The following is a 13,293-nucleotide window of genomic DNA, read 5'->3' as shown; positions in this document are numbered from 1 at the left end:
AATGTCAGGTTTAAGGATTAACCAATAATTCTTCAGATCGACTGCAACAACTTCTGAATGCAGTTTCTTATTGCATACTTAAAAACAACCGCCGATGCTTATATTACTGGAGTAATTATTTACAATATGTAGAATCTTAGGAACCTTTGTTTCATACACTTGTAGTTTAAATACATACACCTTTTTTTGCAATAATATTTTGTCATTGTTAGAATATGTACATAAAAATAAAAAGTGCTATCAAACCATACTTGGATTTTGTTCGATACAAATGTCATAAAATTTTTTTTGTGCGGTCAAAAAATCTTTGAGGTCTGCAGTAAATGTTACAGCGGTAGGTCTAATATGTTGAAAATCAAATATGCAAATTGGTCTATAAGGTATTTTAACATCTTTTAAATTTAAAATAAACTATAAAATATAAAATAATACTATAATATAATATATATAATATAAAATAAACTATAAAACAAGCTTAAGCTTTTATAGTTAATAGACTTTTTATAACATTTTTATAACATTTTTTTAACATTTTTTTAACATTTTTATAACATTTTAATAAAATTTTAATAAAATTTTTATAACATTTTTTTTTCAGGTTTTTTTTTTTTCAAGTGATTTTTATACTTTTAAGTCATAAAAAAAATAAAAAGTCAATATAGATTTAAAACAGTGTATTTTTCCAAAATATTAATTTGTTAATGCAATTTTTGAATAATTGGCTTAATTTAGACTGAAACAATTGGTTTTTCTATTTTTTTTCTGTATTTCTCAAAATGTGGTTTTTGGAATCAGTACAATAAATAACTTTTTTCAAATAATTGCTAATGACCTGAAACTTGGTACACTGATTCTAGTATATATAATCTATTGGCTGAACTAACTTTTTTATTTTATAGTTAATAGGGCAGACAATTGTGCAATTATTGTTCTGAAATGTTTTAATCTCTTTTTGATGTGCAGAAAGATTTTTTTGCAGTTGCAAAAAATTTGTCCTAACCCTAACCCTATTGCTGGCCAAATATATCCTATATTTTATGTTTTATTTTTAAAGAGGAAAGTAAAAATATAAATTGCTATTTGTTTATAAAATATATTTGTATAATTTTAATGTAACAAGTATATATTGTCCCTATATGAATACACCTATGTAGTGCACGTGTATACTTTATGTTTCCCATTGTATTACACATCATATACAGTTATATGTATTACTTTTTTTATTATGTAATTATATTTATTTGTTCATAAGTAAATACACATTGAGCTTATTTGGATAAGGCATATACTTCATACACGGAATGGCTGTGGTTTGAATTCCATAAATTTCAAAATTTCTTTTGTATTTCTACCCACCCCCTCCCTTTTGGTCTACCATGTTATTAGTGAAATATAGGAAAACAATTATTAATAGTAACTATTAGTAATTGCATAATAATTAATAATAATTAATATTAATAATTGTTCATCAATAACATAATAGACCAAAAGGGAAAGGGTGAGTAGAATTAAGTGCACAGAGCCGAATCTTATTGTTATTAGGGATAAAAAACGTACAGGAATAGAAAGGTAACTTGTTTCTCCACGCAGCGGCATTGTTTGTCAAGGTTCGTGTTTCGGAGTTATAGATTTTAGAGAGGGTTATAACCACTATTAAATAGCCTCCTCATCTGTAGTGGCCTTCTCAGCCTTGAGGAGGTAAATAATAAAAAAATAAATAAAAATAAAACAATTAAGGGTATGTGAAAAATGTAAACAACATGACATAATTGAAGCTTAAAAACTATGTATATATGTGTGTGCACCTTAAAAAATACACTGAAAGGCTTAAATGGTATAAGAAATCTAAATGTGATGAGATGTGTATTATTCAAAAACATAAAACAAAAAGATATTTTATATACAAAAAAGAAAAGATAAATGGTCACAAGCAAATATACGACCAGCGGTACTTAAAAGAAAACAATTTTAAAAAATGGATAGTGGTGGAATTTGAACTACGGACATTCCGTGTATGAATTAAACGCCTTGTCCGAGTAAGCTAAGCGTGCGTATACTTATGAACAAATAAATAACTATATAAAAAAAAAGTTGTACATAAAATTATACGCATGCATTACATCAACGTATTCATATTGGGACAATATATAATTTTTACATTAAAATTATACAAATATATTTTACAAATAGCTAACATTTTATATTTTTGCTTTCCTCCTTAACAAAAAAACAAATAAAATATGGGAAAATCATTCCTTTTAAAGTCAACTAAAAACTGTTTTTTTTTTTGGCTTGCCTTATTTAATTTCATTGCTGAAAATAAAAACCACCCTTAAAAAACAAAAATAAAAACAGTACACAAATTACTTAAATTATCAATATTTTTAAATTTTTTTCTATTTAAATTTATTTTAACTTCCTATATTGTTAGTTTTGCTTTCTTTGTTTTTTGAAATTTAGTTTTTTCCGCAACACCTAATATAATAAAACTTGCAAATGGCCAAGATGTCTAAAATAAATAACATTACTATTGAGATAAAGAAAATTTACTACTCTTAAAAATAAATAAATTTGCTAATTGCAAAATTTTTTTTTTTAAAGACTAATAAGCTATTGTTTTACTAAAATAGTTTAACCATGTACTTTGCGTTAAAATGTTACAAAATCATATTTACCACGTAATAAAATTATATTTTACTTTTCTTATTTATGAATTAATGTAGTTTGATTTGATTTTTTAGAAATAAATAAAAAGTTGCTCACTATTTGAAGTATAAGTAAAAATTATTAAAGTTAAAAAGACAATCTGAAAATTTTTTTGCATTTCTTAGCTACATAATTATAGTACAAATTGTCAATGCTGCTATGTTTATAAAAAAGCATATTATTTTTTATAGTGATAAACTTTTGAAATTTTTTTAAAAAAAGATTGGCTCGGGCCCTTTATAACTCTGGGCCCCACCCCTTCCACGACTGGGGCTTTGCGGGCCCTTTGCCATACTATTAATATAGATATATTGGTTGAACACGATAAAATTCAGCACCCTTAAATTGTTAATTATGCAAAAACTATTTAACAGAATTTTTTGGCAACATATTTAACTTTCGACTGATAAAAATATTGCTGCCTTGGCAATTGTGAAAAGTCATTTTCGCAATAGCTTTTCATCGTCTTCAATTATGCACAAATTTTCTCAGTTTAAAAAATTATATAGCTTTTTTAAACGACAAATTGCTTTAATTTCTCCACCAATCGTTTTGGAGTTTTCTTTTTATGATATTCTTTATATTCTTGAGATCTAAGTACAATTCCTTTCAACGCTTGGCTGCATTTAAATTTTCTCGCAAAATCTCTCTGTAACTAACATGGATTTGCCTTTATGGAGCGAAAGAGTGATTTTGGTTTATCTTTTTTATCTTTTAAACCTTTCTTTTTTCCACTTCCAGCTTCTCTTTTAATAAATTTAGTCTGTTTATATTGCCTTCAAAATCCAACTGATGATCGAGAAACACCAGTCAATTTTAAAATGTCAACTTGCAACAATGTAGGATTTTGAAGAATAATTTCTAAAACGTTTTTTCGATTTAATATTTGTTTGCTTATTTTAATCCGATAGCAATGATAACCAATACTTATTATCATTACAATCAAACAACAACACATTAGCTTCCGTGTGCAAAAAAATTAAAAAAATTTGTCAAGTACTTTTTGAGTAATTAACAATTAAAAGGTGCTGAATTTCATCATGTTCAACCAATATATATATATTCAAAAATTTACTCATATTTGTCTCGATAACTTGTTACTTATAGTTGTCTTGATAACTTGTTATTTACTCATATTTTTCTTGCTAACTTATGGACGGCACAATGTTTAAAACAAAACGACACAGTTATTTAGAAAACAAATAATTTATTATAACTTGATATGATATTTTTTTATAAGTTAAACGCTAAATTAAAAAGATTGATAATTTTACATAATTTTATAACTTTAATGATATGTTTTTGTTTTCAGTTTTTCTTTTTAAATATTTTTATAATGCATGCAATTTTTTTATGCATAAATCTGTTAAGTGCAAATTTTAATTTTAAAAATTAGACTTTATTTAACTCTTTAATCTCTAGTAATTCGGAGAGCTTTGAATCTGGTAGTAACAATCAAATACACGTCAGAGTGAAAAAATAGTGTACTTTTCTTCCATTTTGTCAGCAAAATACTTTATTTTGTTTTATTATTAATAATAAACAAGCCTAAGAGATGGTTTGAACTGCAATTTTCTTAAGTGTTTAGGATATTGTAAAATGTATTAGAAACTATTTTATTGTATTTATTCTATTCTAGAGTTACTCTAACAAGTTTATCATTGAACTGAGAAAACACTTTGTTAAAACAGTTTAAAATTGTTCTTATCCAATGGTGGTACCATTGGATAGAGAATATCTAAAGGATCAAAAATCGAAAATTGGAATAACAAGAAGATTTCAAATTGGTACAGTAGATAAAAAACAGCTGCCAGAGAAAAAAGAAAGCAACAGAGAGAAACTAATGAGTAGATAAAAAGATGTATTAAGTTGCCTGCTGCGGAAATTCAATGTGATTCAAATCTGGATACTGAGTTATTTGATAGCAATAATAAGTTTGAATCTGATTCAGACTTTTCTATAACCGTGTCAGTTAAAAAAAAATTATACTCATTTAACAAATTTGGCAAAAGCTGCTATACGGTTTGAAATAAGCAATGCTGCAACAGTTGCATTGGCAACAGCTGTTTTAATAGACTATGGTATTGTAAAAAAATTTAATAAATCACAAATAATAACTGAAAAAAAGATTTTTAGAGAAAAAAATAGTATCAGCACTATCATAAGTTCTAAACACTTAGCTGATGTTAAAGAATTAAAGGTTATTGGAATTGATGGAAAAATTGAGTCTACATTAGTACATTCTGTCAGTTATAACCCTGGTGAAGATCCTATTATTGTTTCTTCAACCAAAGAAGAACAACATCTTACATTTACAGCAGAATATGGCCAACAGCACAAAATTATTTGACTCATGTAGTTATACCTAATGGAACTGGCACTACCATGGCAAACGCTACTGCAAATTTTTTAACAGAATATGATAGTGTTCAGAGCTTAGTCGCTGTTATTGTAGATAACACAACTTCTAATTCTCGAAAAAATTCTCAAAAGAAGTTTGCACCTTTTAAATTTTAGGATGTTTGCTTCATCAAGTTGAACTTCCACTGTGACACATTATATGTGAATTAGATGGAAACACAAATGGTCCTAAGTCTTAAAAGGGGCCTATTGGAGATGCTGCCTCTCATCAAACTCTTCATGAACAGCTATTGGTTGAGTTTGTTCCCATATATTCGGAAATAGAGTTGTTTGTTAGCAGTGAGGTTATAAGCAATCTTAGTACAAACCAGCAAAAGCTTTATGAGTACTATGTGGGTATCTCAAAAGGTTTTATATCTAAAAAATTTCTTGCAAAAAAAACCTGGATCTATTTTTCATGCTAGATGGCTAACTCTAGCCTCAAGAACAATGATGGTTTATGTTAGGGCTGATAAACCATCTCCTGAGTTATTAATAATAACAAAATATATTGTTCTATTGTGTAATGTGGTTTGCTATTAAGCGGAAAATACAAAGATGCTTGTCAACTTCTGTATTAAACCATTCAATTAGTCAAGCTTTAAGACATCAGGATTCAGAGCATTGTTTTTAAGAACTTACAAGGAAATTCATATTGTTGTTTGCAAGAAAATTTCCTGTACTGCATGCTGCTGAATAAAAATCTGAATATAAGAAATCAAGCTCTCAACCAAATCCTTAAAATAAGAGCATTGAAAGAAGACATTACTTTTAAACCAAAGCTTAAGCCGAAATCCATAATGAAAATAAATTTTGATGCTGAGTCTTGGGATTATCTTGTTTCTGTTGATGATATTCAGGTTGAGCCCCAACAACTCTTTCCATAAAGTCAGAAAATCTGAGAGAGGCTATTAAATCAAACCTAAAGTTTTGTGTAATAGATATGCCTAACAATTCTCAATCTGTTAAGAGAGCAGTTAAATTAAACTCAGAGGCATCTAAACAGATTTATGGTTATGAAAAGAGACACAAATTCATTTTGACTAAAACCCAAAGTTGAAGAGAGAATAAAAGAAACGTAAAAAAGTGTGACTATTTTATAAAATGAAAGTCTAGTATGTTAGCTATACTTTTTGTTTATTTGTTTTTTTCTTTAACTGCTGAATAAAATATTTACTGTAGTCAATAATCTAAGTATAGTTCTATTAATATTAAATTCCTAATTACATAGACTTCCAGGGCCGGTTTTCTACGGAGGGGGGCAATTGGTGAAATGGACACAAGCTCCACGATTTAGGGGTCCCCAAACGCTAATGAACTTCCTATTAAAACTTTTTTTTTGTAATAAATTTAACAACTATTCAAAATGACTAAAAAATGCATAAAATTATTGTAATTATTAAAAATTTGGTTTAATCTTAGTTTTCAATAGTTTTTCTGTTTTTTATCTTTGAAACCCTTTTTTTTCAACCAACTGCAAAAATTCAAGAAGCCTGTTAGTATAAAATTATATTTATATCTGTGGGCCCCTAAAACTATTATTACACCCAGGCACCAAAAGTAGAAAACCGGGCTTTTTTTTAGTAGAAGACCACTAAAAAATAGGTTATAAAACATATCAAAATGGCTAAAAAGTGTGATTTTTTAAAGTTATTTTCACTTTACGGGAAATCCAATTTCCCGTAAAGTGAAAAAAACTTTAAAAAAAGTAAATGTTATTGTTTTGTGTTATTTACATTGCAATAAACAAATGTCAGGGTGACTCTTTATGATTTAAAAAAAAAACACCTAGTAGGCAGTGACCTAATATATATATATATATATATATATATATATATATATATATATATATATATATATATATATATATATATATATATATATATATATATACCCACACATAAAAAAAGTTTGCAAATATATATATATATATATATATATATATATATATATATATATATACCCACACATAAAAAAAGTTTGCAAACCAAACAAAAAATTTACAAACAAAATTTTTCTATTTTTATATATTATGTATTATGAAACTTTTATATAATATGAAATAATATGAAAATTTTTATATATTATGTATTATGAAACTTTTTACAAGTTTAAAAAATGTCACTCATTAAACTTCTAAATCATTCTCAATACTTTAGCTATCATTCAATTAGTAATTCTCAATGAGCGAGGCAAATATTATGATGTTAAAAAAAATCTTTCAAAATTGAAATACTTAAGATAATCAAAAAGAATTAATTGATAATAAATCTATATACATTTTCTAAATAACTGTGTCGTTTTGTTTTAAACATTGTGCCGTGTATAAGTTAGCAAGACAAACATGAGTAAATAACAAGTTATCAAGACAAATATAAGTAACAAGTTATCAAGATAAATATTAGTAAATAACAAGTTATCAAGACAAATATGAGTAAATAACAGGTTATCAAGACAAATATAAGTAATTTTTTTTTGGTGTTAATTCACCTCCCCAAGGCCGAGAAGGCCACTACAGATGAGGAGGCTACCTAATTGTGGTTATAACCCTCTCTCAACTCTATAACTCCGAAACTCCAATTATAAGTAAATAACAAGTTATCAAGACAAATATGAGTAAATAAAAAGTTATCAAGACAAATATAAGTAAATAATAAGTTATCAAGACAAATATAAGTAAATAACAAGTTATCAAGACAAATATGAGTAAATAACAAGTTATCAAGACAAATATGAGTAAATAACAAGTTGTCAAGACAAATATGAGTAAATAATAAGTTATCAAGACAAATATGAGTAAATAACAAGTTATCAAGACAAATATGAGTAAATAACAAGTTATCAAGACAAATATGAGTAAATAACAAGTTATCAAGACAAATATGAGTAAAATGTGTACTGAATTTGTGTTTTATTTTTCTAATATATAATTAATTAAATCAAAAATAATTGATCATTTGTATTTTTTAGATCGATACCCTAATAAAAAGATACACAATTTCCATAACCTAATAATAAAAAAGATTTTTGCACATTAAAAGAAATTAAAACATTTCAAAAAAACAATTGCACAATATTTTGTCTGTTTTAAGCCTTTTTTGTTATACTTTTTATACCACCATCGAATAATTTCTTTTTTAAATTTAAATCTTGATTTAAATAAAAAAATTGCTAATGAAAAAATAAGATTTAAACAGACTATTTTCCAGAACATTACAGAATGGAAATTTTTTACTGAGTTTTACAGAATGGACTATTTTCAGGTATCAATATCGTTGAAGGATACTTAGTTTATGCAAAGAGAAAAGATCCATCTTCTTAGATTTTACTTTATTGTAGTCTTAAATAATGTAATTGTATTTATTCAACTCAATATATAAGTTAAACAAAGAATTTAATATCCATTTCCCCTCACCTTTTTTTTCCACTCACCTTTTCCTCCCCCCCTCCCCCCCGTCCCATCTACCTTTACTACAAAAACTGTCATTAACTAAGTGTTTTTTAAAAAAAATTAATCTTATTTAAAAAAATTGAAATTCATTAAAAAAAAAATTACTATCTCTAATGGCTGAGCGGCACATAAAAAACTTATCACCACCAGAATTCAATTGCCCAATATGACTTGCAAGGTTTATGTGTACACCTTCATATGGATTACCCATTTTAGAATAAAACTCTTCCTGGGTTGGTGCCAGTGGTTGCCACATTATTAGGTCACCAAACAACCTTTTGATTATACAAAATATATTTTAAAGAAACAATAAAAAAAATTAAAACAAAATAAATATATTGATAAACAAACATTTATTATTTAAATATCTTAATATATAATTTTTTAATTTATTTAACCAAATAATAAATAAATAAATTTTTTTTGCTTTATATATCTTTATAGTATATATACACACATACCCTTGATTGTTTTTTAAACATCTTCGCTTCCAACAAGGCTGAAAGCAGCCACTAATTAAAGTTGGAAGTTACTGAAAGAGAAAAGATGAAGATTGTAGAGCAAGATAACGATTGATGGACAACTTAAAAGATTGCAAATTATGTGAATCAGGAAAGCAAGATGAAGGAAGCGAATTCCAAAGAACTGATGCTCAAGGAAAAAAACTAGACAAATCAGCGTTTTTGGAGCACTTAGGAACAGTCACAGAAAAAGGATGACACTTAATTGAATGACGAGTAACACGAGAATGAATTTTAGTAGATGGCACAAGAGACGCTAGCTCTTTAGAGCAGTGCCCATTATAGTATTTGTAGAAAAGAGAAAGAGAAGCAACATTACGACGATGTGATAATGGTTGGAGGTTGGCTGCAAGAGCAGGTCCAACTATGTTTACAATGCGTTTTTGCAACCTGTCTAAAAGAGAAAGGGCATCATTAGAAGATCCACCCCAAATATGGCAACAGTATTCCATACAAGGCCAGTTTTGAGATTTATAGAGATAGAGAATAGAATCCGAAGTAAGAAAATGACAAGCTCGATAAAGAGATGCAACCTTAGCAGATGCTAATTTTGCAACTGATTTGATGTATGGTTTCCAAGAAAGATTGGAAGTAAGAGTTAACCCTAGAAGACGAAGAGTAGGTGACTCATTGAGTACATCACCGTTCATTAATATAGGAAGATCTAAATTATTGCGATAACTATTGGCTGAAAAAAATTGAGTTTTATCTGAATTAAAGTTCACCAGCCACTGTGAGCCCCATGCTGTAGCAGAAGTGAGATCCTTTTCAAGCTCAAATGCCTCCTCCAAGCAATCAGAGGGCGTTGGTTTCTTGGTTCGTTGGTTACAACAACTATATTAGCTGATGGATAAAGAGAGAGGGCTTGGTCAATATGATCAGAAATAACATCAAAAAGTGTACAGTCTTGAGATGAAGGAGATCGATATAGAACAAAGAGAAAGGCAATAGCGTGAAGTGGTGCTAAACGAAAGCACATGAAAGAATAGTCTGTGGATTCAAACCTAGTTTCACGACAAACAGGTGAATTCTTACAAATGTAAATGCCCAGGCCAAGCATGTGACTATTGGAGTCTTTACGAATCAGAGGAAGATAACCATCAACACTAAGATCACAAGATGAGACAGCCGAACTCAAATTAGTCTCACAAAGAGCAAGTAGGTCTGGTGAACTTTGCAAGAGATAAGACTCAACAGAAGAAAAGTTACTTCGAAGACCACGAATATTAGTGAATGATAGGTTTAGAGAACTTGGTGATGATGATGGTTTTTTGTGTTTTATAGTTTTTGGTACTTTATTCATTTTTAAATTAGATTGAAGAACTTGACACAAAGCATAGATAGTACTCAAAACACCGCTTAATAGCCCAAGCAATTGCCTCATTACTACTAATAAACCCTAAGCCGTAACAAAGGGCTCCAAATGTGGCCTCCGCAATGCACACCAAAAGTACAAACAGGGACACCATCCATGCGCAACATGGCACTGTTAGTACTTTGATATTTTTCAGCTGTTGATGGAATCAGCCTCTCTGAGAGCTACCACAGAGTTCGGGAAACCTGACTACCAGTCAGCCTCAGAACCATAAATCTGAGTTTTAGAGCTGTACCCTCATTAGGAGATAATAGAATGAGTTGCCTAGTCATAAAAACAGAGACACAAGCAAAACCCATGCATTGAGTCAAGAAGATCCAGCATTCGACATCCTAAACTGGAAAAAATGTATTAAAAATACATCTGCGCCAGCCTAATAGATGAAGAAGGGGTGCGAAGCTGGTCAACAGATAGAATCTATTTACCCCTTAAGTCTTTGCCTAGGAGGCCTTCTACAAGACAGTAGCCGGGTGTATTTAACATCTGCCCAAGATGAGTATTTTTATCGAGACACCATCTCTAGCCTTTACTCAACCAAGAGCCCCAAGGCAGGGGGTGTTTTAAATCGGAGTTGGCATCTCCTAGTCTTTGCCTAAAAAGGTGTATCCTACAAGGCAGCAGGACATGAAGCAGATTGTACTGGGTTACATGTTACCAGTATAGTTGAGCTTCTACCAAAAATTTACAATTTAAAAAAATTTACAAATTGTTTTACTGATTTACTCGTAAAGTAATATCTGTAAATTTCATTGAATAATAGTTTTTACTCTACTAACACAGAAAAGTTGACGACAAAAACTCCAATAAAATCAAAAAAAAACCTAAAATATTAAATTTTTTTCTAAAGCAACCAATTGAAGAAGTGATTTCAAGATATATATTTAAGGATAGATTTAGTTTCCATGGTATTGCTAACAATTCTTCCATTCTATTTATGTTGTGAAAAAGATTTTCCGAAAAATTATTAGCAATCAATCCAGTAAGTTAAAAGTTTGCAGCTAGCATAAGCAATGACTGTAAACATAAATATACTTAACAAAAAAATACAAGACAAGCAGATGAAACAATATAATGCACCATCACACCTGTACACAAAAAATGACTAAGCAATTTTAAAATTAACAAACAATTTGTTCTTTGATAACAAGTCTTTCAGAACATTTATTTTATTTTTCAGAACCTTGCAATACTTCCCTCATCCTTTACTACCTTACCTTTTCAAATTATCATTTGGAATGAGACTGTATATATGAGAAGCATATTATCGGGATATAAAGACACGCCCAATGTCACTCAACCTACATGCAAATTGACTAACTTTCATACAAACAACATCTCTTACCCTACTAAAAAAACAAAATACTTTCCCCATAACTTTTATTTAATTTAAGTACCTACACAATAGAAAAGAATAGATACTGGAGAGTAAACAATTTGTGTACATATATTATTAAAATATAAAGAAAAATTTGTTTATTATTCCTATAAGTGATTATGGCGCACAAGGGTATGATAACAGATCTAACAGTGGATCATATAAAGGTGTACAAGCTCGCATTTAGCAAATTAATCCATTGGCAATACTTTTTCCTTGTGCATAAACTCATGTGGTGTTCATGCAGATGAATCTTGTATTCAAGATAACAACATTAAACCCACTGCAGTTCACTCTGTAGATGTAACCATATATACCATATAACAAATAATCAGATATCAACAAAAAATCTAGAAAGTAAATTGCAAAGTTCACATTAAAGATAAGGCCACCAAAACATAGAAAAAAAATTTACCAAGTAAATTTTAATTTTAAAACAGATAAAACTTTTATGAAATTCTTTATTCAATAAAAATACCATAATGATTATTTGTAGAATAAAAATTTTTGACTTACCAGTTTTTACTTACCAGCCGGTATTTTTTCAAAATTTACCTTTAAATTTACTGGTAAGCTTGACCTTTGCAACACGAAGTTAGAAACCAACACAGTTAAAACAAAAATACAGAAAACACACAACGCAGGTGAGAACAGACAAACTAGAGCTAAATAACTTTTTTTGAACACAAAGCAAGATCAAAAAAAATAAAAAATTAGACCCTGTCTTTGGCAAAATTTATTAACAAGACTAGATGTAATACAATAATAAACAAATAAAATGGAGCATTAAAAATAGAGTGTTACCTGATACAAAAATGTGTTTTTATTATTTAACAATATCTAATGACAAAAGTTTGCTACAAAAGTTTCATAAAAATAATACTGAAATAGTAACTCTGTATATCTAGTATTGAAATATTAACTCTGTTAACTGTGAAGAAATTGATGGGAAAATTCAGGGATATTGAATCAGTTGTTCACTAAACAAAATGATCATTCAAAAACAAGTTGTTCAAATGTCAATTTTAAAGCAGTGCATGAGTGTGTTGGTGAAAATCATAAAACATCAACTTATATTGTGGACATAAAATATAAATTTCAAGAAGTTCTCTGCAGCCTAAACTCACAAAAGATCTCCATGCTTACAAAGTTTAATCAACGCAAGAACTAAAGCCTAATAGACATAAACAGAAAAAAAAGTTTTTTTAATGGATTATTTAACACTGATAAATTAGATCTCATTTTTTAGTAAAATCATTCTAAACAATATTGCACATTTTAAATTTAATTTAATTTTTAATCGCCATGTTTTGGAGTTTCAAGAACCCAGGCATGTGAAAAATAAATGCACCCATGTGTCACTTTTTGGTGCAGTTTTAGGCATTATTAGACTATGCTTTTTTAAAAACAAGGTTGATCAAGTTGTGAATGCAATAAAATGTCATTTTGTAAAAATGACATTTTA

At 28.5% G+C, this 13,293-nt stretch overlaps 1 protein-coding gene across 2 annotated transcripts in view; it reads right to left on the bottom strand.

Moving 5' to 3' along the window:
- LOC100213404 (autophagy-related protein 2 homolog B) overlaps positions 1-13,293 on the bottom strand; it is a 92,847-nt gene that overhangs the window by 25,916 nt on the left and 53,638 nt on the right. For both annotated transcript variants that reach the window (XM_065804892.1, XM_065804893.1), the window contains exon 18: positions 8,663-8,832. In XM_065804892.1, the coding sequence (XP_065660964.1) occupies positions 8,663-8,832 (170 nt within the window). The remainder of the gene's footprint in view (positions 1-8,662; positions 8,833-13,293) is intronic.

This window comes from Hydra vulgaris, chromosome 09, assembly GCF_038396675.1.
Source record: "Hydra vulgaris chromosome 09, alternate assembly HydraT2T_AEP".
NCBI classification, from domain to species: domain Eukaryota; kingdom Metazoa; phylum Cnidaria; class Hydrozoa; order Anthoathecata; family Hydridae; genus Hydra; species Hydra vulgaris.
This window is presented reverse-complemented; position numbering and strand designations above follow the sequence as displayed.